Below are 23,981 nucleotides of genomic sequence, written 5' to 3'. Positions count from 1 at the left end.
ATATTTATTAACTCTCTCAATGGATTTCAGGAAACCTAGGTCATAGGCACACATCTGCTACTGATAAACTGTGTAATCTGGGATAGTTAAGACTTTGGAGTAGGAAAGTGTCTGAAAACTTGTCAGCCAGTTGTTCCTCTATTTAGGGTAACCCCTCAGTGCTCTGATATCTTCAACAATAAAATGGACAGGTCATTCCTTGTGTTCACAGGGTTTTATAAAATAAAATTCAGTCATAAAAATTTTAAGTCTGTTATTTTTCAGAGGACTAAATTAGGCTTGTATATTCAAGAGAGATGTTTTTAATGGTCTGTTTTTGCAACAAAACTCCTGCTTATTTATAGATTGAAAACTGTAACTACGCAGTGGAGCTTGGAAAGAATAAGGCTAAATTCTCTCTGGTGGGCATTGCTGGGCAAGACCTAAATGAAGGAAACGCGACACTTACACTGGCGTTGGTATGGCAGCTGATGAGAAGGTAAAGGCCCTTGTGTGTACAGCAACGCTGTCAGTTTGTTTCCACAGTCGTTTCAACTAAACCTTTAGCTATTTCCGAAGAGTAATGAACACAGAAGAAATATGCAGTACAAAATACTAAACGTTGAAGGATTTGCTGTGGGGAGCAACCCGGACTAGACTAAGTTACTGGAATTAAGACTTATTCTATGCATCTGCTCTCCCACAATATGGCACTGGGAGAGAAGAAAACAGTTTCTACACAGCTGCCTCCAGTTCAGCCAATAAACTGTAGGACCTGCTCCTGATTGGAGGAGAGCAGCGTACTCGGCGTGTGGGCAGCCGAGCACGGATTGGCGGAGGAGGACTATAAAGGAGGAGAGAGACGGCATGCACCAGGAACATCTAAGGGGAACATCTGAGGGAACACCTGTGCAGCCCCCGAGAGAGCCGGCCGGCGGTGTGCCGCTCCCCCGCGGAAGTGGGGAATGTGGCAGGGGGAACCGCCCTTCCACGGAGGTGGAAGGGCCAGTAGCCAACCCGGGAAGAACCAGCAGCAAACCCGGGGAGGGCCGAGCAGACGAAAGAACAGCGCAGGGTCCAGTGTCGTTCCTCCACGAAGAGGGGGAGCGACATTTGCCATGGGTTATATATGTTTTATGAATTATGTTTTATTTAAAACTGAGTTGGTCTCTAGAAATACTATCACTTTTATTAGTATCTCTTAAGAATGGCTTTGTAAAGAGTTGTTTTAAATTTCTAAAATACTATATGGTAGTTTTTGTTTCTGATTAGAGAACTTTGGCATGTGATCACATGCAAATGCCAGGCTAAATTTAGAAATATTTATTAGCCCAGAACTATTTCTTAAATACTATCTAAATATTGATATGAATAATGTGAAAAATTTTCACTTCTTGCAGTCTCAAATATGCGCCTTTTCTGTTGCAGGTACACACTGAATGTGTTATCAGATCTTGGAGAGGGTGAAAAAGTAAATGATGATGTTATTATTAAATGGGTCAATCAGACTCTTAAAAATGCAAACAAAAGTACTTCTATTTCCAGTTTCAAGGTAATCAATCATTTTTTTTAAAAAAGCTATTTTATAAATTTAGGAAATAAGTTTTATTGGTTCAAAATTAATTTTCTGTCTCAGAAGCACAGTTTATTAGTTTAGGCATACTATTTATTTGGCATGTATAAAGTAAAAAAATTCTGTTTGAATTTTTTTTTTTTTACTTTTAATTAGCTGTCCTGTTGAGTATAGATGCAGGTTAGTATTATTAAACTATGGTAATCAAATCTTAAAAATAAGAATAGCGCCAAAACAATCCAACTGTCAAATGAGAAAGAAAGATAAAAAGCTATTGTTTATGTAGGACCTATAATGTTTTGTGCTCCCTAGCAGCAGTCTCAGAATTGTATTGACATCATTTCCAAGGCATAACAGAGCCAGCCAAACCGATTCAAGTGGGAATTGAGAAAACTGGTAGGAAAAAAAAAATCTTATCATCTGGCTTCATAATGCACTTAACACTCACTTCTGAGCATTTGTGGATGATTCATAAAGCACTCAAGATGTGATCTGTACATACATAGCCACTAATTTTCATGCATTTCCATTGTGTTGTGCTTTTGCATGCACGCTGGTTGTCAACTGTGAGTAAGCATGTCTGCTTGTACACATTCATTCAGTGAGCCTTGTGTTTGTGATTTTATTATATGTGAAGAACCTGCAATCAATTTGTATTTTTTTTAGTGAAATAAAAAAGTACAAACAGATGAATCTCTAAACCCTTGTAAGATATCCATCCACCTTTATTCCTCTCTTAGCTTTTGCTCTATATATCTGACAACATTGTAGGATGGTAGTAAAGTGAGAAATTGACAAAGTCAATCTTGTCATCTTTAGTAAAAACTTAGGCTGAAAAATGGTTTTAAATATGGGACAGGTAGAGCTCGCACTGTGGTGTAGTAGCTTTTAAGCCTCTGCCTGCAGCACCAGCATCCCGTATGGGCGTCAGTTCAAGGCCAGGCTTCTTCACATCTGATCCTGCTCCTTGCCAATGTCCTGGGAAAGCAGTGGAAGATGGCCCAAGTGCTTGGGCCCCTGTACCTGAGTGGGAGACCTAGAAGAAGCTCCTGGCTCCTGGCTTCGGATTGTCCCAGCTCCAGCTTTTGCAGCCATTTGGGGAGTGAGCCAGCAGATGAAAGACCACTCTCTCTGTCTCTCCCTCTCTGTCTTTCAAATAAATATATAAATCTTTAAAAAGAAATCAAACTGAACAGTTAGATGTTGGTAGAGATGTTGCCTGGGTACTAGTTCAAGTGCTGTGTTTTTTTTTATCCTTTCCCATCTTGGAAAGAACTAATGACATGGGATTTTAGTTACTGCTTATTGAAATTTTAGAAGAGTATTTTTAGTCCATGGTTTGTGTTTATATGTTTTGAACATAAAACATAAATTAAAAATGCAAAATAGGAATGAGGATATATTATAACATTCTGTAATTGATAGTTAACTCTTTAAAATTGTTATACTGAAATTATATGCATTTGCACATTAATTTATAAAAACCAATAAGCATGAATATAATTAAACCAGATACAATGAGAAAATATTTAGGAACAAATTTAAAAAACAAATAAAAATGAATATTTATTGAGCTCTTACTAGTAACTTTTCTAGGTAATGCAAAAGATAAAAAATATAAAATTAATTTGGCCCCCAGAGTGTTCACCATTTATTTGCAAGGCAAAACTTGTATAATTGAAAATGTAAGTATACTACAAAGCAAATGATAAAATCCAAGTAACTCATACAATTAATATTATCATGAGTGAGAAGTCTGATTAGTACGTTCCAACTGAGTGGTCAGTTAAAAGTAGATAGAGAAGTTGATTTGGTTTGAAGATCAGATGAAAAGAGGATTTGGATTGGTGGAGACAAGAAAGGGATATTAAACTAGAAGCGCACATCTTGAATGAATGCAAGTCTGGAATGGTTGGGAGAAATTGGCTAGAGAGGACAGTGTCTAAGGGATCTAGATACAGAGGCTAGGTCAAGATTTCAGAGGATTTTGGCCTAAATAATGGATATGGAGTAAAAGAAGCAAGGTCAGACAGGTGATTGTTTTTGAAAGGCTAATCAGAATATGATGAGCAAGATGGGTGGGAGAGAGAATGTTGTAATTGTAAGGACAAAACTTAAGAAGAATCCAAGGTAGAACTCAGGATAAGAATCCAAGGTAGAACTCAGCACAGGTAGATTTGGATGAGGTTGGAAGTGGGTACTGGGAATGGTAAGAATAGCTAAGACTTGGCTTCATGGTTTAGGGAAGGACAGGAGAGAGGAAAGTCAGAACTCTTGATGTTTGGGCCTGGGTAATTGGAAAACTGAGAATAACCTGAAAGAAATGGGGATATCATGAGGTGAAGCTGATTTCTGGAAAAGGTGATGAAATCAGTTTTAAACTCACAGAATTTGAGATAATTTTCAGGAATTGGATGAGAAGAGATGGTAAAATTGGGAATACAGATTTGGTGATGAGTTGAATAAAAGAGATGAAACGTGAGCATATACAAACCCAGTAGGGGAGAGAGCTTACAGAGAGCAGGCGTGGGAGCACAGTTCTACTTAGAAATGAAGAGGCAGGTATTTGGTGCTTAGTAGGTGCTTGATAATAAAATATTTAAAGAGAGTGCAAGTGGTTACAAAATGTAACAGTAAGTGCTAAAAAAACAGTTGGAGTGAGAGGTTTTTTCCAACCCGAGAAAGCATTATGTGTGATGGCTGTAAGTGGTACTAATCTGAACATAATCATAATTAAGACAGTGCTATAATTAGAAATTTCAGAAAATGAGCAAATTTACCCTTTTTAGTTGCAAAGTAATTTTCTCATACCAAGAAGATAGGGAGAGGTTGTTTTTCAGCAAATAAGAATAATCATTATTACCCTTTATTGAGTCCCATTTGTCACTGTGCTAAGCATTTTACACATTGCTTAAATCAGTAATTCTATGAGCAAAAGACAAACATTAGAGTAGTGAAATAACTGTTGTACTATCATACAGCTTTTAAGCAGAATAGCTGGATTTTACACCCAGGTATATTCATCAGCAAACTAAAAGGAAAACAGATGTAAATATATTTATATAGTAAACTAATGATTTCCATTACAATTCCTTGCCCTTCATAAAAGTAAAATATTTTGCACTGACAATTACAAATCCAGGAGACGAAAGATGAAAAGGAATATGATATGATCTTTAGCAACTTAAAATTTTCAATCCACTCAATAAAAGCTTTTTCTAAGGTGATTTATAGTAGATAGAAAAAAATTCCTTGTTCCCTAAATCTAAATGAAGAAATGTTTAAAATACCACATATATGTAAATAAGTAGCCAAAATATAACATATTGAACGAGTAATCTGTTTTTGAATCATCTTAGAAATGTATGAAAGGTAAGCCCATAAAAATTTTATTTTAGAATGACATTAAAAAAAACACTTACTTTAAAATGTATAACAGTATAGAGTCAACTAGAAAGATTATTAAAAGTATAGATTCCCAGCATTTTCCACAGATAATCCTACTTATTGAGAATGGGGCTAAATTTTTGACAGTATCCCAGTTACTTTTTCTGGAGGTATTCTGTAAGAAGACAGGGATAAGGATTTTTAAGAGATAGAAGCCAGCGCCACGGCTCACTTGGCTAATCCTCCACCTGCGGCGCTGGCACCCTGGGTTCTAGTCCTGGTTGCTCCTCTTGCTGTCCAGCTCTCTGCTATGGCCTGGGAAGGCAGTGGAGGATGGCCCAGGTCCTTGGGCCCCTGCACCTGCATGGGAGACCAGGAGGAAGCACCTGGCTCCTGGCTTCAGATCAGCTCAGTGCACTGGCCGTAGCAGCCAGTCGAGGGGTGAACCAATGGAAAAGGAAGACCTTTCTCTCTCTCTCTCACTGTCTAACACTGCCTGTCCAAAAAAAAAAAAAAAAAAAAAGAGATAGGAGGGGAAAACCTAATAAACCACATCCAGATAACCAGCATCAGATTGACTTAAGGGCCCTTATTCTCACACTCTGCATCTCCACTGACCTTCCAATTTTTTTCATCAGACATTTATGAAGAACCCACATTTCTCTAGGAACTGTACTAAATACTTTCACCTATATTACCTGAATATTCCCAAGAATGCTGTGACATTCTTATTTCAGATTAGGAAAGGTAATTTGGATTTCAGGTAACAGAAACCCAATTTAAAGTGGTTTAGACCAAAAGAAAAGGAACCGATTATAATGACAGAAATCCAGATGTAGGGTAAGTAGACTTTGGGGTCGGTTGAGCCAATGGTTAAATTTCATTTAAGACTCAGGGTTTGGCCGGCGCCGCGGCTCACTAGGCTAATCCTCCGCCTAGCGGCGCCGGCACACCGGGTTCTAGTCCCGGTCGGGGCGCCGGCTTCTGTCCCGGTTGCCCCTCTTCCAGGCCAGCCCTCTGCTGTGGCCAGGGAGTGCAGTGGAGGATGGCCCAGGTGCTTGGGCCCTGCACCCCATGGGAGACCAGGAAAAGCACCTGGCTCCTGGCTCCTGCCATCGGATCAGCGCGGTGCGCCGGCCGCAGCGCGCCGGCCGCGGCGGCCATTGGAGGGTGAACCAACGGCAAAGGAAGACCTTTCTCTCTGTCTCTCTCTCTCACTGTCCACTCTGCCTGTCAAAAAAAAAAAAAAAAAAAAAAAAAGACTCAGGGTTTTTCCCATCTCTTCTTTGCCATCTAACACGTCAATTTCACCCTAAAAGCTGCTTCTCCTCTTGATCATAGGGTAGCAGCTGGCTATGACAGAGTTTCATCCTCTCATTCATATCCAGGAAGAGGGTTTGCTGGCTTTCCATAGCCTAAATTAAGTCCAAATTAAATCACTGTGGTAATAAGACTATTCTATTAGACTTGGACTACTGTTCCCAACCTTTGTTTCATTGTGGTTTTTCTAAAGGGTCGTTTTTAGACATTTGGTTTCCAGTCACCCCATCTCCATGAAATTTTAATGCAGGGATGCACTGTTTATCTACTTAGGCACTATAAGCTTTATATATAAAAAGGATAAAGTTGTCACTCTGTCCCCACTGAAAATGTTTAGCTTAGACTAATTCAGTTTCACTCCTGGAGCTGTGGATGGGATAAGCTTTCCCTGAAGCACATGTGCACGTGAGGGAGGTACAAAAATAGAGTTCTATTAGGGTAGGAAAAGAAGTAAGGAGGAGAAGATTCTAGAAGGAAAGTAACAATTGCTATATTCAAGCTGGGAGAGAGAGAGAGAGAGAGAGAATATGAATATGAGAAAATTCCAGGATTGGTAAGTGGTAAAATGAATTCACACAAGAATTTTTAACTGCAGTGTTTTATCCATTAAAATTTAACTGTCCATTTGTAGTCGGCCATGGAGTAGCTTCAAAATGCAAAGAATCTTGGGTATTAAAATTAGATTGTCATGGTTTGAAGCTTGGTTCTGTACTTAACTGAATGTGTTCAATCACTTGAGCTTTCTGAACTTCATGTTCTTCATCTTTAAAAGAGATTATAATCCCTTTATTATTAGGATTTTAGGGTTAAAAAGATAGATTAAATAAGCTAAAGCCTGTCAAGTAACAATGCCTATATAAATATTAGTTCCCTTTCCCTGTTGCCTTTTTATTCCTGAAAAATGTTAAGTGAAAGGAATTTATGGTCTAAAAATATTACTAGAATGTATAAAATTATCAATTTAAAATTACTCCCCTATTCCTTTTCAAAAGTTGTTTATTTTTTACAAAATGGATACAGTAGTTAGCATAGTTAGGAATTGTCATGTCCACAAACCTTTTCAGGTATGATGACAGCTCTGCACTATAATTTGTATAAAGATTGAAGGAAAAGCATATTTTAAATGGTGTGTTACATGTTTTGGTTGTAGAAAAGCTGAATATTAGGTACAATGAAAATATATAGATTGCTTTCAATTTTATGACCGTGACCAGAAGAATCTGACACTTATGAAAATTAAAGGTAAGATGTTTATGAATGTTCATCTATTCTTTATTTTCTAGGATAAATCCATTAGTACAAGTTTACCGGTACTAGATTTAATAGATGCCATTGCACCAAATGCAGTTCGTCAAGAAATGGTCAAAAGAGAAAATTTATCTGATGAGGACAAGCTGAACAATGCTAAGTAAGGCTTTATGATTTATATTGTAATATTTTGTTACTTTAATTCTCTAAAATCCTTACAGGAAAGATTATTGTGATTTAAAATATACATTTTTATGTATAGCCTATATGAGGAATATGATTGAAGACTCACAAAATTAACCTTTGAGTAAAGTTAGTCTTATCTAAATATTTCATCCTTCTGTTTATAAATATTAAGAGAAAACACAGTTGATGACAAATACCAAGATTTTTTTTTTATCTTTTCAAGATATGCCATTTCAGTTGCTCGAAAGATGGGTGCCCGGATATATGCATTACCTGATGACCTCGTAGAAGTAAAACCAAAGATGGTTATGACGGTGTTTGCGTGCTTAATGGGAAGAGGACTGAACAGAATAAAATAATGGAACATTTCATATGATTTTTCTGCCACATTAAACATATTGAATGCCTCACAGTTTACAGAATTCTGAAATGTAGTGGATATAAAATCAGATTATTTGTATGTTCAAAATAATTATATATTCATTAATGATTTCAGTATCCTGATCATGCTAGTTAGAATTTGTCAACCTTTTTGGATCAACAATTAATTTACCAATCAATACTGATCATAGAGTATTTCATTATCAATATATTTCATGATTAAAGTATTCTGTTTCCTGAAAGTCTTATTTAAGTAAGACTAATTCATTCTTTTTCATGATTCAAAAAAGATCAATACAAAAGTTTCTGCAGTTCCTGTTGTGAAATGTGTTTTGATTTTTTTTGCGTGCTATTTAATTTTGATGTTAAATGTGTTTAGTCATAATGCAGCTTAATATTTTCATTTTCTTCCTCTAACTAAGTAAAGTGAGTTTTAACTTTACTGTAATTTCTACATTGTCTAAACTTTTAAAAGGACAAGTACTATTCATTAACATTAAGCTTTTTTATATATGACAACTAATCCTTAAGTCCTGAAGTCCACTCTGTTGTAATACTGGCAGTAGCTTTTTACTTGGAACTTAATTTGAACTATATTGATACTTTACATATCCTAGTTTGGTAATAAAGCTTTATCTATGACATGCAGCATATACTATATGTTGGTAGGATATTATTAGTGAAAGATATATTTGTGTGTGTGTGTGTGTGTGTGTGTATAAATTTTGCACCTGAATTTCCCAGGTTTCCTTAAATGGTATGTATAACCGGTCAATCAGCCAACCATTAAGTATTTATTTTGCCTCCATGAAGTGTATAATACCTTTCAGTTTTTGGATATCTGATACATGAATATTTCTTTTAAATACTCATTTTGAATATATGTATTTTTAAATGGATTCTTTTCAAATACTTGTATCCAAATATTGGCTAAAACATCTCAAGACAGGTTGACACTATCCTGTTAGCTTCATAATATACTTGCTAGTTTAGGTCTATACTGAAACCCTATATAATTTAGTGTATATCCACTGAATATCTTTAGTAGATAGAAAGTAACATAAATTTAATATTCAACATTGAATAATTTCACATTGTTTTCAAGGCCTCCTATAAAATGGCAGTGTTTGGTTGATGCTTGTGTTACTTGGAAATAGCTAAAACTTGAGACTGATGTTTTTCTGAATTTTAGCAGCAGACCAATTCTACTATTCACAATTGAATCTAATAATAATCGACTTCCTCCATCTTCCACTGTTAGTGCCAGTGAGCAATACTGCTATGCAGCAAAAATGCTGTCACTTTATCTCAGAATGAATGGTTTAAATCCCTCTTCTGTCATTGATTAAGATATACATTTTGGTAAGAGTGAGACTACCCAGGTTTTTAGAATAGAATTTTTAAAAATGAAATGACCGATAGATGGAATTTATTCTTCTATGAGAGAGTTCTTTCCCTTTTATATTCTGATAGTTGTTTTCTTATATGATGATGAAGATACCTTCTTGCCCTTTTATGAGATCATTTAAATCATGCTGCCCCCTTTGATTTTTTTCTCCATTATATTTGCTAAGCTGATTTACATAAAATTTGGCACTTTAGGGTGTTCTTTTTTTCTCACAATATTTATTTAATAAAAATGCCGTGTTATGTAGAAATGTGTCAGTATTTATTTCATTTAAATAAAAGCCTTGAAAATTAGCCCAATATAAACTTTTTTTTCCCAGAAAAGAGTACAATTCCTGAATGAATGAGACCAAAAAAATTATTAGATCATCTCTTTGGAGGTGAGTGTAGTTTCTTTTTTCTTTTCTTTCCTTTTCTTTAAGATTTATTAATTCATTTGAAAGTCAGTTACAGAGACAGGAAGAGACAGAGATCTTCCATTTGCTGATTCACTCCCCTGTTGGCCTCAACAGCCAATGCTGGGCCAGGTGAAGCCAGGAGTCAGGAACTTCATCCAGGTCTTCCACATAGGTTGCAGAAGCCCACGTATTTGAGTCATGTTCTGCTTCTTTTCCTAGGCCAACAGCAGGGAGCTGGATCAGAAGTGGAGCAGCCAGGATACGAACCAGTGCCCACATGAGATGCTGGCCAGGAGCCAGGAACTCCATCCAGATCTGTATGGGTGGCACGAGCCCAAGCACTTGGGCCATCATTCGCTGCCTCCCTAGGCACATTAGCAGGGAGCTGGGTCACAAGTGGAGTAGCTGGGACTCGAACCAAAACTCTGATATGGGATGCTGGCCTCAGAAGTAGTGGCTTAGCCTGCTGTGACACAACACTAGGCCCTCTCTTGTTCTCTAATAGGAAGGATTTTATTAAAGACCAACTGCATGGTTATCACAAATTTAGTTTTTGTTGACATGGAGTAAATTAATTCATTAACAGAAATTTGTTGGATGTTATAATCCAAATATAATCATAGATTAGACACTAGGGATTCAGCTGAGAAAAAGATAACCTCTTCTGATTTTATGTGTCAGTAGAGGGAGGGAAACAATAAACAAATGGGAATTTTAGATAGTGATAACGCAGAAGAAATAAAACAAGGTAACGTGATGGAGACTGACTCAGGAAGTAGGATGGAGATGGACTTTGGTTATCAAGGAAGGTCTCTCTAAGGATGTTCTGTTTGGTCTGAGTGTTCAGCAAAGAGAGCAATTGCAAAGGTCTGAGGCAGGAGGAGCATCGAAAGCATTACAGAGAACAGGCGAATGTGGCCTGAGAGCAAGGAGGGAGAGGTGGAACCAGCATGTAGGACTTAGTAAGGGAAGGGACACAGCAGTGGGGGCACTGGCCTGAGCTTGTTTTTGAGCGGATGTTCCAGGATGGCTTATCTTGGCAACTCTGTGCTCAGACGGGGCCAGGCCACCAGAAACAAGGAAGTTACAGCTCCAAGAAACCAGTTTGAGTATGAAAATATATGTTGCTTGAGCAGGATAGACTCTCCTGGTCCCCCTAGTCTACATCCTGGACACTGCTCTAACCCTTGCTGTAAAAGAAAAGCACTGGTAGGGAAGCATAATTTCCCACTGTCTCCTACACTCGTTCCAAGTAAACAAAATTTTTCTCTGAGCAACTCTGCTTGAGGCTGACTATTTAGCAACATCCCACGCAAACAGATCCCTTGGGTCCCCTAAAAGAGGAAGAGGGTCTGGTGTTGTAAATAGAGTCTTTCCTACTTGAGGCACTAGATCTAATTCTGGATTTATTATTTTTCTTTTCTTTTCCTGACTGGAGTTGCAACTGCCCTTTTGTACCTGTTTGGCGTGAGTTGCTTTGAGTAATGTGTTGCTTCTGATCTTACATACCATTGTTCATTGTAACTCTACCGTTAGTCTCCAAATCACATTTTCAAAATAAATGGATAGAGCATTCACATGATATTAAAATACTCCAGTTATTGGTGCTGACGCTATGGCACAGTACGTTAATCATCCGCCTGTGGCACCAGCATCCTATATGTGCACCTGCGTGGGAGACCCAGAGGATTCTGGCTCCTGGGTTCAGATTGGCAGCTCTGGCTGTTGTGGCCATTTAAGGAGTGAACCAGTGGATGGAAGACCTCTCTCTCTCTCTCCCTCTGTCTGTAACTCTACCTCTCAAGTAAATAAATAAATCTTAAAAAAATACTTCAGTTATAGAGAAAATCAAAGAGAGGCAAGGGAGGAGGCTATTCTGTGTCTCAGATGATTCAAAAGGATTTCTAAACAAGATGCACTGGCAACACTGGTATAACTTTGAAGTGTATTTAGCTTCCAAATACTTTGGAGTGTTTCCTAGGATTATCTACTAAAGTGGGTCAGAATACCACCCAGTTGTAAAAATTAACCTAGCCCCTGTGGGAATCATCCAAGCCCAGAAGCTTGAAATGGTTTACTATGGGGAAGCTGATACACTTCTCTTTCTCTCCTTGTCACATTCCCTGTGTCTTTGAGTCTGATGTGTATTTTATAGCTATACTTCTGAGCCATCTGAATTTTCAGCCTCAATCACTCTGAACTTTTGGATGTGTCAGCTGGTTTGTTACCATTTTGCTGACCCGCAAAGAATGTATATAAGCACAAACATGTACCTCTGTTACCTGGCCTCAAATTTGACAGCAATTTTGTTGTTCCACCAAGTATACAAACTTGGGCCTATATGAGGAGGCTACTTCAAAACATATATAGAAAATGGAGTCAAGATAAGTCTTGGTGCAAAAAGTATCTTAAAATCTATGCATAGTTTTTTCATAATATGCATTTCCATGAACTTTTTGAAGGCCTTTTATATGCAATTTCAAAATTTTTGCACCAAAATAACCTTATTTTAAACTCCACTTTCCAGTTTTGTTTTTTTTTTTTTGCTTTCTCACAAACTTTTTGAAGTATCCTCGTATTAAGCATTGGAGTGGGGAGATTTGTCTAAAGACAAAAAAAAAACTGTAATGATTCAAGAGATGATCAATTATTTTGAAGTAAATATGAAAACGGAACGTGGACAATCATGGCATCTCTTTTCTAGAAGATCTAAAGAGGACTTTGATGATAAAGTTGTATTTAGGAAATTTGGGAGTTCAAGTGTTCAGAGGTACAGTGATGGAACAAAACAGTATTAACTGTATAGAGAGTTGTTCCCTCAAATATGAGATATGCAGAAGTAAGTCTATGTGTGGCCTTAAAATCTTAAAGGCAATTTAAAAAAAATATTTATTTTATTTGAAAGGCAGTTACAAAGAGGCAGAGGCAGAGATAGAGACAGAGAGGGAAGTCTTCTATCTGCCGGTACACTCCCCAAATGGCTGCAATGGCGAAAGCTGGGCCGATCCTAAGCCAGGAGCCAGGAACTTCCTCCGGGGCTCCCATGCAGGTGCAGGGACACAAGGACTTGGGCCATCGTCCACTGCTTTCCCAGGCCATAGCAGAGAGCTGATTGGAAGTGGAAGCAGCTGGGTCTCGAACTGTCTGCCATATGGGATGCTGCCACTGCAGGCGGCATTCCCCAGGTAATTTTTTTGTAAAGTCAGGGAATTCAGATTTTTCTTAATAAAAGATTCATTTATTTGAAAGGCAGAGTAACAGAGAGGTCTTCCATCGCTGGTTCACTCCCCAGATGACTCCAATGGCTGGAGCTGGACTGCTCCAAAACCAGGAACCAGGAGCTTCTTCCAGGTCTCCCATGCAGGTGCAGGGGTCCAAGGACTTGGGCCATCTTCCTCTGCTTTCGCAGGCCATAACAGAGAGCTGTATGGGAAGTGGAGCAGCTGGGATTTGAACCAGTGTCCATATGGGATGCCAGCACTGCAGGCGGCGGCTTTACCGCTATGCCACAGCCCCTGCCCCAGTTCAGATGCTTTTAAAGATAACATTCAGATTTCCCTATGGTTGATTGTTAAGGAAATCAGGAATTATTCAAGAGATACAATTTCAGGTTTTCTCCCCTATCTTTTAAAGGTGTACCACAGTAGCAGTGTTTTGCAATGTTAAATTTTTTAAATAAAATCTTGGTTAAAAAATTATTTAGGCCGGCGCAGTGGCTCAATAGGCTAATCCTCCGCCTTGCAGTGCCGGCACCCCGGGTTCTAGTCCCGGTCGGGGCACCGGATTCTGTCCCGGTTGCCCCTCTTCCAGGCCAGCTCTCTGCTGTGGCCAGCGAGTGCAGTGGAGGATGGCCCAAGTGCTTGGGCCCTGCACCCCATGGGAGACCAGGAGAAGCACCTGGCTCCTGCCATTAGATCAGCACGGTGCGCTGGCAGCAGCGGCCATTGGAGGGTGAACCAAGGGCAAAGGAAGACCTTTCTCTCTGTCTCTCTCTCTTCCTGTCCACTCTGCCTGTTAAAAAAAAATTATTTAAGGAAGTAGCAGTTGGTGTCAATCAGCTCTTGCCTAAATAAAAGATCCAATTTTTTTTTAAGATTATTTATTTGAAAGGTGGAATTAGAGGGAGAGGCAAAGAGAGAGATCTTCCATCCTCTGGTTCACTCCCCAGACGGCTGCAAAGGCCGGAGCTGGACCGGTCCGAAGCCAGGAGCTCCGTCCAAAGTGGGTGCAGGGGGCAAGCACTTGGGCCATTTTCCACTGCCTTCTCAGGCGCCTTAGCAGGGAACTGGATCGGAAGTGGAGCAGCCGGGACCCTAACAGGCGGCCATAGGGGATGCCAGCGCTGCCGATGATGCCAATGTCGGATCACAAACGACTTGTTTAAAAAAAACAGCCTTTAGAAACGCTGCGGCTTTCCCGCGGTACGTAATCCACCACCTCAACGTGGGGGCGAGGCAGACTGCACTGACTAAACGTCAGGTCCTCAGAGCTTCAGTTAGCAGACTGCTCCTATTAAGACGCGAGATGGCGGGCAAGTTACCTCAAACTTGGGTAACTTGGGGCTGAAGGGCTGGGGCCGGAAGCCTCCCAGCGCCCTCCGGCCGTGCGTCCTTCGAGCCCGCCCTCCACCGCAGGCCCCACCCCCGCCATAGGCTCCGCCCCCAAGCCCGCCCCTGCCGCTGGCCCCGCCCCGGTGTCGTCGCTAAAGCGGAGGGCAGGATGACGTGAGCAGAGTCGCGAACATCTCCTCCCGGCGCAGCTGAGCCGACGGTTCCCACAGCCTCGGAGCCCAACGTGCTCAGAAGCGCCTCTCCCTCGGAGCTCTCGTCGTCCTCCCGGCCGGGCCGCCTCCTGCGCGGCCCCTGCGGCTCCTGGCACGGCCCCGCGCTCGGCTGCCGCCCTGGCGCGCTCCAGTCTGTCTTCCCCGGACGGGCGCGGACCGGCTCGGCCCGGGCGCCGGCGGCTGGGGAGGGGGCGCTGGCCTCGAGGCCGCGCATGCGCCGCCACCAACCTGGGGCTGTCCGTGGAGGGCGAGTGCTGGTTCCGAGGGGAGGCGACGCCCTTCGGGGCCAGCTGGCCGCGCGCGGAGGCGGTGGCGGGAACGACTCATCCCTTCTCCAGCCCTGGGGCGGGGTTGGGGTCGGGGTCGGGGCCGGTGGGTGCCCCGCCCCCGTCTCCGGGCCTGCCCCCTTCATGGGCTGCGATGATGGCGGCCCTGTACCCGACTACGGACCTCTCGGGCGCCTCCTCCTCCTCCCTGCCTTCCTCCCCATCCTCTTCGTCGCCGAATGAGGTGATGGCGCTGAAGGATGTGCGGGAGGTGAAGGAGGAGAACACCCTGAATGAGAAGCTTTTCTTGCTGGCGTGCGACAAGGGTGAGAGCTAGGCCCCTTTCTCCTCCTCTGGACGCCCCTGCCCTCCAGACCCTCGGTGCTCACTCTTGCCTCAGCTTACTCTGGGGGCAGTCCCGCGACCTCCCGCGCCGGCCGCCTCGCCCCCGCAGCGCCGCCCCGCAGCTCCAGTGCCCTGGAGTTTGCGGCTGGGGGTGCGCCCTCAGCGCGGCACCTGCGGCGGCGGCGGCCTTGCCCGCGGCCGCCTCCCTGGGCTCCGCTGTCGGGATGCTGCTGTCCCGGGGCCTGGAGCCCAGCGTTTTAGCCGCATCCCTTCTGACAACGTGAACGACCTGGTCTGCTTAGGGTCTCCGTTCTTTCCTTTTGGTGTGTTTATTGGCTAGTTTCGGACCTTGCCGTCAGAACATTCCAATGTGACCTTGCTTTAAATTCCTTGTACTTAGGGCTCTCAGCTGGCTTGAGTTTGTTAACAAGATCCCCACCTTTGGTGCATGATTTAGCTCAGGTGCACTGCCGGTACCTGTGAGTGAAGTTAAGTCTCTGAATAGCCCAGGTGAGACGCATGATAAAAAGGACTGAAGTTCTGCCTTAGATCCTAAAACTTTCCCTAAACTTCTCAAACAGTCTTGACCACTAGTGCTTTTTTTTTTTTATCGTAGAGAAAAGCTTGTAGCGCTATATCCTGTAGGAGATAAAGGTAGTGAAAAAAATTATATGGCAAAAAAATTTACTTTCCTTTTTTTAAAAATTTATGCATTAAGTGTTTTTGTGGCTGTCTGTCTTTTAATGCAAGTATACTTTCTTTTTAAGATTTCTTTATTTGAAAGGCAGAGTTACAGGGAGGCAGAGAGAGAGGGGTCTTCCACAAGCTGGTTGACTCCCCAAAAAGCTGCAAGGGGCGGACCTGGGCGTACTGGAAGGAAGCCCGGAGCTTCTTCTGGGTCTCCCACGCTGGTGCAAGGGCCTAAGGACCTGGGCCATAGCAGAGAGCTGGATGGGAAGTGGAGCAGCCGGGACCCAAATGGGATGCCAGCACTGTAAGCAGCGGCTTTACTTACTATGGATGCCACAGTGCTGGCCCTAAGTATACTTTTAAGAATAGGAAATTGATTGCCCTAAGACTGCTTTAATTTCCTACAAAAAAAAAAGTACTGAAAATCTTCCATTCCTGAATTTGTGTGGCTTGCTAGTCAGTGGCCATGTTCACTTGGGAAAACTGTTAGAACCATGCAAATTTTCAAAACATAAAAGGCCAGTTGCACAATGTAAAGATTAGTCAAAGAGTATTTTTTGTCCATATTTTAAGTTTTGAATGAATGATAGTCTCCCTAATCTCTCTTAGTGCTTTTGACGTAGGATTTTATTTACAGAAATTTTTGAAACCACATTGACATATTAACAAGGTCCACTTGTGTCTGTTGTCAGACACGTTCTTATATAACAGTATTAGATAATATTGTGAAAGCAGGTCCGCTGTAGGCACAATTTTGAGTAGTCTTGGAAATGTAAAGAAATTGTAATGTTTCAAAAATTAGAATCTATAGGCTAAATAAAATTACTCTGTATTGTTGGAGTGACTTCTGTGATTCTCTGCCCTCAAAAATTCTCTTGACGTGAAGGGGAAAGATTGTGTTATGATGAGTAAGTGGCTGTTGCATTTGCCTCTCCCTCTCTCTGCTGTGATTACTTTAGGCAAAGTATTGCAAGAAAGGGAACATGATATATTTCTATCAAACTGAAGACAGAAAATTGTCCCAATGAAATGGAGTTGGTACTTGTGTGGTGTATATATTTAGGACTGTTGCATGGTGTCTCCAAGAAAAGAGTTTTAATTTATGATTGTATTATAGTCTGTCTGGTAGTATCAATTGAAACAGCCTGATACTCTGTTAGTTTCTTATTTTATGGCATCATTTAGATCTTTAGAAAGATTTGACTCTTAGGAGTGCCTTGGAAACTACTTGCTTTTCCCAGTACATAAGTTGAAATTTTTAAAAATTAATGAGATAAAATAGGTATTTTGTGTGTTTCAGGTATATTGAAACAAGTTCTTGAGTTAGATTTAGAAAAATGGCATATTTATTACATACACTTATGGTGCAAATTTACAATTAAAATAAGTCTTAGAGGATTCTTTGTTTACATGTTTGTATTAACTAATATTGTTTAACCTTTTTAGTGTGTGCTTTTTAGTGTTACTTAAAGCAAATCTAAAAGTGAACAGTTTCCTGAAGTAGGTATAGCTCCTTCTATTACATTGGAGCCTTCTTCAGACCAAATGACAAACATTTACTCAAACAGCTATTGAGGTAGAGTGCCCATGCTTTGCATAGATGACTGCATGTGATCCTTACAACTAACTTTTCCTCCCTCCCTCCCTTCCTCCCTCTCTCCCTCTCTCTCCTCTCTCTCTCTTTCTCTCCTCTCTCTCTTTATCTCAGTGTTCTATTGATTTGATCTAATCTATCTCCAGTGTTCTATATGCAAATGATTGAAAATCCTTTGTGTCAGAAAATACACATCCATGTTTGTACTTTTTGGTTGGAAATTAAAATTATTTTCCATGTACGTTTAATTATTTATTGAGTGGCATTTTGACAGAGAGGGTAAGAGAGAGACACATCTTTCATCCCATGGTCCATTCCCTAGTTTCTGCAATTCAATCTGGGTCTGCCATGTGGGTGACAAGGTCCCAAAGTCTTCCTGGGCGTATTAGCAGGAAGCTACATTGGAAGCAGAGTAGCACTCTGATAATAGGATGCAGGATTAAACCACATTAACCAACTGGTGGCTTAACCTGCTGTGCCACAATATCCTTAAATTTGCTTTTTATTACATTTATCCAATAAAGGTAGAAAACATGGTGTTAAAGTAGCACCAGAGAAAATCATCTCTAGACCATTTATGATGTTTTAGAGCATCTTTCCATTTAGCAGTATTGCTGTATGTATGTGAAGCATTGATAACATGTTCCACTTACTGAGAACTTGGGAATTCCTAAAGCAGAAATTGTGGTTATGTGCATGTTAGTCGAAAAATTATGGTGTGTACTGGCTGACTTTCATGTGGATGAGTTCCATCTAAACAACTTCTGATCTGAGTAGTGGACACTTAGTAATGGCTATTATTGATCTTCAGAGTGGGTCAGGGTGATTTCAAGGTAACGCTGGATCCTTTGTATAAAATTTAGAAGAAAAATTTTGCTAGTTCATATTCTAGTGTTAAAAACTTAAACCTAGTGACTCCCACCCCAATAAAATTCTGCTCATTCTTTTTTTTTTAATTATGTATTTTCATTTTATTTGAAAGGCATTCAGGGATGGGAGAGAGAACACAACATGAGAGAGAACATGCAAGCTATTTTCTATCTGCTGGTTCACTCCTCAAATGCCTGCAACAGACTGGGCTGGGCCAGGCTGAAGCTGTGAGCCCTGAATTTGAGTCTTCTCACATGGGTGGTGGCAGGGACCTAAGTCTTGAGGCATGGTTACTGCCTGCCAGGGTGTGTGTGATTGGAACCTGATATTAGAGGAAGAACAGGGTCTTGAGCCAGGTACTCTGATAATGAGATGCAGGCATCCTAAGAAACACTGTGCTGGATATTGCTGTTTTATATTGGCCGGGGGTACCTAATGTAGATGAGGGAGGAACCTTTCACAGAAAGGAGAGTTAGAGATGAGTACCGCAGGCAACATTGTATAGACATTTCACAAGTTGTCATTAGGCAGGACACTTAAGAACCTTGTACAGGAAAGTTTTTCAAATGACTGAAGTTTTAAAATGTACTAGCTGAGAAATGTTGTAGGGAATGAATGATTCATAGATACCTTAACAAAACATGACTTGTAAATCCCCAGACTGGTGGTGGATAATTTAACAGCCCAATCATTGAACAGCTAGTTGCCTCCAGTTCTGTAGTATTGGCATTTCTTTATAATGATACCACATATTTTTCTTTATTATTTTTACTTTGTTCTTTTCTGCAAATCAACCAAATATACTTTGAAGTCCTGAATTGTGATCAGGCCCTGGAAAAGTGCTCTATCAAGACATAACTGACTATATCCATATCTTAGCACACATCTTCATTATGGAATAAGATCCTGTCTCTTCTATGTGTATTAATTTTCACTTATTGGAAAGAGAATGTATCTTCCATCCACTGGTTTGCTGTCCAAATGCCCACAAGTCAGGGTGGGGCCATGCTGAAACCAGGAGCCAAGAACTCCATGCTGGTTTCTTACATGAGTAGCAGAAACTTAAGTACTTGAGCCATCAGAAGATACTCTTTTATACTCTACTGAGGGACAGTAAGGAAAGGTATGTTTGTGTAAAATCTGTTTGAAGCAAATATTCAATTTAACTTAAATGGCCTGTATGTGACTTGGAATATGGCATATTTCTGTTTCAAAGTCAGTCTTTTATTTGGGCAATTAAAAAAGGTAACTCAAGCCAAATTCCTGTACCTTATATATTACAACCATGGAGGAGAAGTATTAAAAGTTTAAATTTTATTATATAGATATTGTTTTAACCTAGGAAGAATTCTTGTTGCTGTATTTTAGTTGACTTGATCAAATTTAATGATATTGAGAAATCTAGCATGTAGGATTAGTAGTTTAAAAGGTAGTAAGTTCAGAAATCACCACTAAGAGGTGATAAGTAGTGACTTTTTTAAAAAATCTGTTTTTCCAAGGTAGAGAGAGACAGAGATAGAGAACTCCCATCTGTTGGTTCATTCCTCAAATGCTTTTGCATATTCACTCTTCCTAAAAATTAAGATTGCTATGTCCTTTTTGGATATAGCACATTATCTTAAATGACTTGAAAATATAAATTTCAGTGAGATGCTTAGCAACCACTGTAGCTTTCCTATAATGTCTATGGCTTTAGCTCATTCTTTTGCGTGAGTGTTAGCTGTGGCAGCATAGAACTTTCATTTTTTATTTTTTAAAAAAGATTTGTTTATTTGAAAGGCAGAGTTAGAGTGGTGGAGGCAGAGAGAGAGGTCTTCGTCTGCTAGTTCACTTCCCAAAAGGCCACAGTGGTCGGAGCTGGGCCAATCTGAAACCAGGAGCCAAGAGCTTCTTCCTTGTCTCCCACGTGGGTTCAAAGACTCAACAACTTGGACCAACTTTCAGTGCTTTCCCAGGCTCATGAATAGGAAGCTGGATTGGAAGTGGAGCAGCTGGAACTTGAACCAGTGCCCATATGGAATTCTGGCACTGCAGGTGGCAGCTTTACTTACTACGCCACAGAACCGGCCCCAGAACATTTTATTTTTTTATTCGAGAGAGAGAAAGGTCTTCCTTCTTTTGGTTCATCCCCCAATTGGCCACTACGGCTGGAGCTGTGCCAATCCGAAGCCAGGAGCCAGGTGCTTCCTCCTGGTCTCCCATGCGGATGCAGGGGCCCAAGCACTTGGGCCATCGTCCACTGCCCTCCCAGGCCACAGCAGAGAGCTGGACTGGAAGAGGAGCAACCGGGACTAGAACCTGGGGTGCCAGCTCTGTGGGTGGAGGATTAGCCAAGTGAGCCACGGTGCTGGCCTATTTTTTTTTTTTAATATTTATTTACTTGAAAGAGTTACAGAGAGTCAAAAGCAGAAAGAGAATGAGAGAAAGGGAGGGAGGGAGGAAGGGAGAGAGAGAGGGAAGTCTTCCAACCACTGATTCACTCCCCAAATGTCCACAATGCCAGAGCTGAGCCGATCTGGAACCAGGAGCCAGGAGCCTCTTCTGGGTCTCTCACATGGGTGCAGGGACCCAAGCACTTGGGCCATCTTCTGCTTTCCCAGGCTATAGCAGAGAGCTGAATGGGAAGTGGAGCAGCCAGGACTGGAACTGGTGCCCATATGGATGGTGGCATTGCAGATTGGAGCTTTAACCCATGGTGCTGTGGCATAGTGTGTAAAGCCACTGCCTGCAGCGCCAGCCCCAGAGCTTTTTATTTTTAGGGCTTAAACTTATTTAGTTTTGATTTTTAAAGATTTTTTTGTTGTATAACTCTGATTGCAATGGAAATATTCAAAAGTTTAAATCTGGAGTTATCTGATTTTTGCAATGCAGTTTTTAGCAATCTGAACTTTTAACATATATTACAATAAGTTCTGTTTACCTTTACCTGAAATTTTAAAAATTTTATAAAAATTTATTTGTATAGTTCTTTGTAGTTCAATACCTGAAATTTTTGCATTAAAACACCTAAAAGTGAGAACTAAAATATAACAAATATCTATAAGAATATCTGTGCTTTCAGGAAAGTAAGGGGAACTCTTGGGATCCAAAGTGAAGAAAAGCCTGAAAAACAGGAGTATGTGAGCTGGCACTATGGCTGTTCCATGGAAACTTGGGAGTACTGCTTGTGTAGGCATGATATAAGGCCTTGAGTCAGCACCAAGTGGAGTTGGAGCCAATATCTATATGTGTAACAAGGATCCTTAGGGATTTCATCTTCAGCAAAGGAGTAGATCAGGAAAAGAACCCATCCACTAGAAGAGGGAGACTTCAAAGAAGCTTGTTTTACTCTGGATTGCATGTAATTAGAAATCCTTACTTTCATGTAACCATGATTTTGGGGCTGCTTTTGTTTTTCAGGGCTTATTTATTTGAAAGGTAGAGTTAGAGAATGGGACAGACAGACAGCTTCCATCTGCTAGTTCACTCTTCAAATGACCACAACGACCAGGGCTGGGCCAGGCCAAAGCCAGGATCCTGGAACGCTATCTGGGTCTCCCCTGTTGGTGGGAGGGGCCCATGTGCTTGGGCCATCGTCTGCTGTCCCAGGTGCATTAGCAGGCAGATGGATAGGAATTGAAAGAAGCTGGGAATAGAACCAGTGCTCATGTGGGGTGCTGGCATTACAGGTAGTGCCTTAACCTTTCATGCCACAACACAAGCCCCTTGTGTTGGCTGTTGTTAGCTTGGGATTCAAATTAACACTACCTATAGATTATTTAATTACCATATGGAGACCATAAAATAATTATGCTTTAAGGAACTAAAGTCTTAAAATATGAAAATGAAAGATAAAATTTAGAAGAAAATTCAGTGTAATATATAAATATATACTTTAGTTTTTATAAATCAATAAATGAGTTAATTAACAGGGCATTAAAGGAGAAATAAGTGATTGGAACAAAATTCTGAAGAAATCACCCTAAGTCCAGGAAAAGAGAAAAATTCAGAAATTTTGGGAGACACAGAAGTTGGAATGAGAAGGTATAACAAAACTGTTTTAATAGAAGTTCTGATAGGAGAAAAAAACAATACAGTGTGAAGCAATATTTGAAGATACTGTGGCTGGAAATATTGAGAATTAATGAAGGGAAAAATCCTTATTTAGAAAGTCTAGTGAGTCCCAAAGAGGATAAGGGTCCTCAGCTAGACACATCATAACAAATTATAGCAGTTTTTATGGGTAGCATTCTCCTAAGATATTAAGCTAGATTTATTTGAAGTCCCGTTTTAGATGTTATTTCCCAAGAATACTGATAAATTTTCACTGGTCTATATCTTTGATCACTGTTGGTTCAACTTATGGCTAAGAGCATCTCTTTGTAAAGTATCTGATGTTTTTGCCATGGGGCATTGGTGTCTAAAAACTAGTATTTCTATAGGAAAAATACATTTTTTTGTGATTAGTTTTATTGGAGAAACTAAGGAAGCTGCTGTGGAAAACAGTGTGGCGATTTCTTTAAAAACTAGAAATAGCCCTGCCATATGGTCCAGCAATCCCACTACTGGGAATATATCCAAAAGACATGAACATGTTGTATCAAAGAGATACCTGCACCACCATATTGATAGCAGCACTGTTTACAGTATCAAAATTTGGAATCAACCTAGGTGTCCATCATCAGATGAATGGATAAAGAAAATGTATATACACTCAATGGACTATTATTCAGCTATAAAAAATGTCATTCTACCATTTGCAGCAAAATGGATGCAACTCGAGGACATGTTGAGTGAATAAGTCACAGAAAAGACTTACCACTTGTTCTCCCTTATATGTGGGAGCTAACATTAAAAAAGAAATGCCTGTGTGAATCTATTCTTGCAAACATAGTTTTATAATACTTTGTTTTAGAAAAATAAACTTCAGAAAAGGATGTCTGGAACATCAAAGGGTTAAAGAAGGTCTTTGGGAAAGCTATGCTGTGCTCCAGAATTTCAGCAAAATGCTTCTTCATATGATTATAGTTTTGAGTGAAAATCCACAGAATTTTTAAAAGAGATTTACCGGCATAAAATTATATTGCAGGAGAGAAGGGCAACACTCACCAGAGGCGGGCACCACCATTTCCCAGTTCCTTACATCAGAATTCTTCGTACACAAGAACAGTCTAAGACCGTCCTATAACTGCCTTGTGGTGTGGTCTTCAAGGGAAGAAGGGCTCTCACACATTGCATAGGAAAAGAGACCATGTGACATTTCTTTAGGGGAAGAAACAGGAACCTTGTAATCAAAGATTGGCAAACTTCAAAAAGTTACTGGGGGAAAAAGGCTACTTGAGAAGGTACTGATGACATATATTTGAAACAGATATTTGTTCAAAATCTATAAAGGAGTCCTGATCCTTGTCCAAGACATTGAAACATTAAAAATCTTAAAAACAAAACTGAGGAAGTCTACTGTCAAGAAAAATTGCCATTCAGTTTTTTAAAACGTGTAGGGGCTTTAAGACCATTGGTTAACAATAATAGCAAATTTATTTAAAAGTTAAAAAAAAAGTTTAATAAAATCTTT

The 23,981-nt window shown here is 40.4% G+C and overlaps 2 protein-coding genes across 9 annotated transcripts in view; both read left to right on the top strand.

Annotated features, from left to right (window-relative positions):
• Window positions 1–8,716, top strand: part of PLS1 (plastin 1) — a 142,396-nt gene extending 133,680 nt beyond the window's left edge. For both annotated transcript variants that reach the window (XM_002716570.5, XM_070072688.1), the window contains 4 exons: window positions 345–478; window positions 1,408–1,531; window positions 7,543–7,667; window positions 7,917–8,716. In XM_002716570.5, the coding sequence (XP_002716616.1) occupies window positions 345–478; window positions 1,408–1,531; window positions 7,543–7,667; window positions 7,917–8,052 (519 nt within the window). In that variant the 3' untranslated portion in view covers window positions 8,053–8,716. The remainder of the gene's footprint in view (window positions 1–344; window positions 479–1,407; window positions 1,532–7,542; window positions 7,668–7,916) is intronic.
• Window positions 8,717–14,610: 5,894 nt separating this feature from the next.
• The window catches only part of TRPC1 (transient receptor potential cation channel subfamily C member 1), an 88,414-nt gene continuing 79,043 nt past the window's right edge, over window positions 14,611–23,981 (top strand). The window contains exon 1 of one of the 7 annotated variants that reach the window (XM_008266183.4): window positions 14,611–15,254. In XM_008266183.4, coding sequence (XP_008264405.1) covers window positions 15,083–15,254 — 172 coding nt within the window. In that variant the 5' untranslated portion in view covers window positions 14,611–15,082. 7 annotated transcript variants of the gene reach the window in all.

This window comes from Oryctolagus cuniculus, chromosome 4 (assembly GCF_964237555.1).
Source record: "Oryctolagus cuniculus chromosome 4, mOryCun1.1, whole genome shotgun sequence".
Lineage (NCBI taxonomy): Eukaryota > Metazoa > Chordata > Mammalia > Lagomorpha > Leporidae > Oryctolagus > Oryctolagus cuniculus.
The sequence above is the reverse complement of the archived record's forward strand: the minus strand, read 5'-3'. Positions and strand labels throughout refer to the sequence as shown.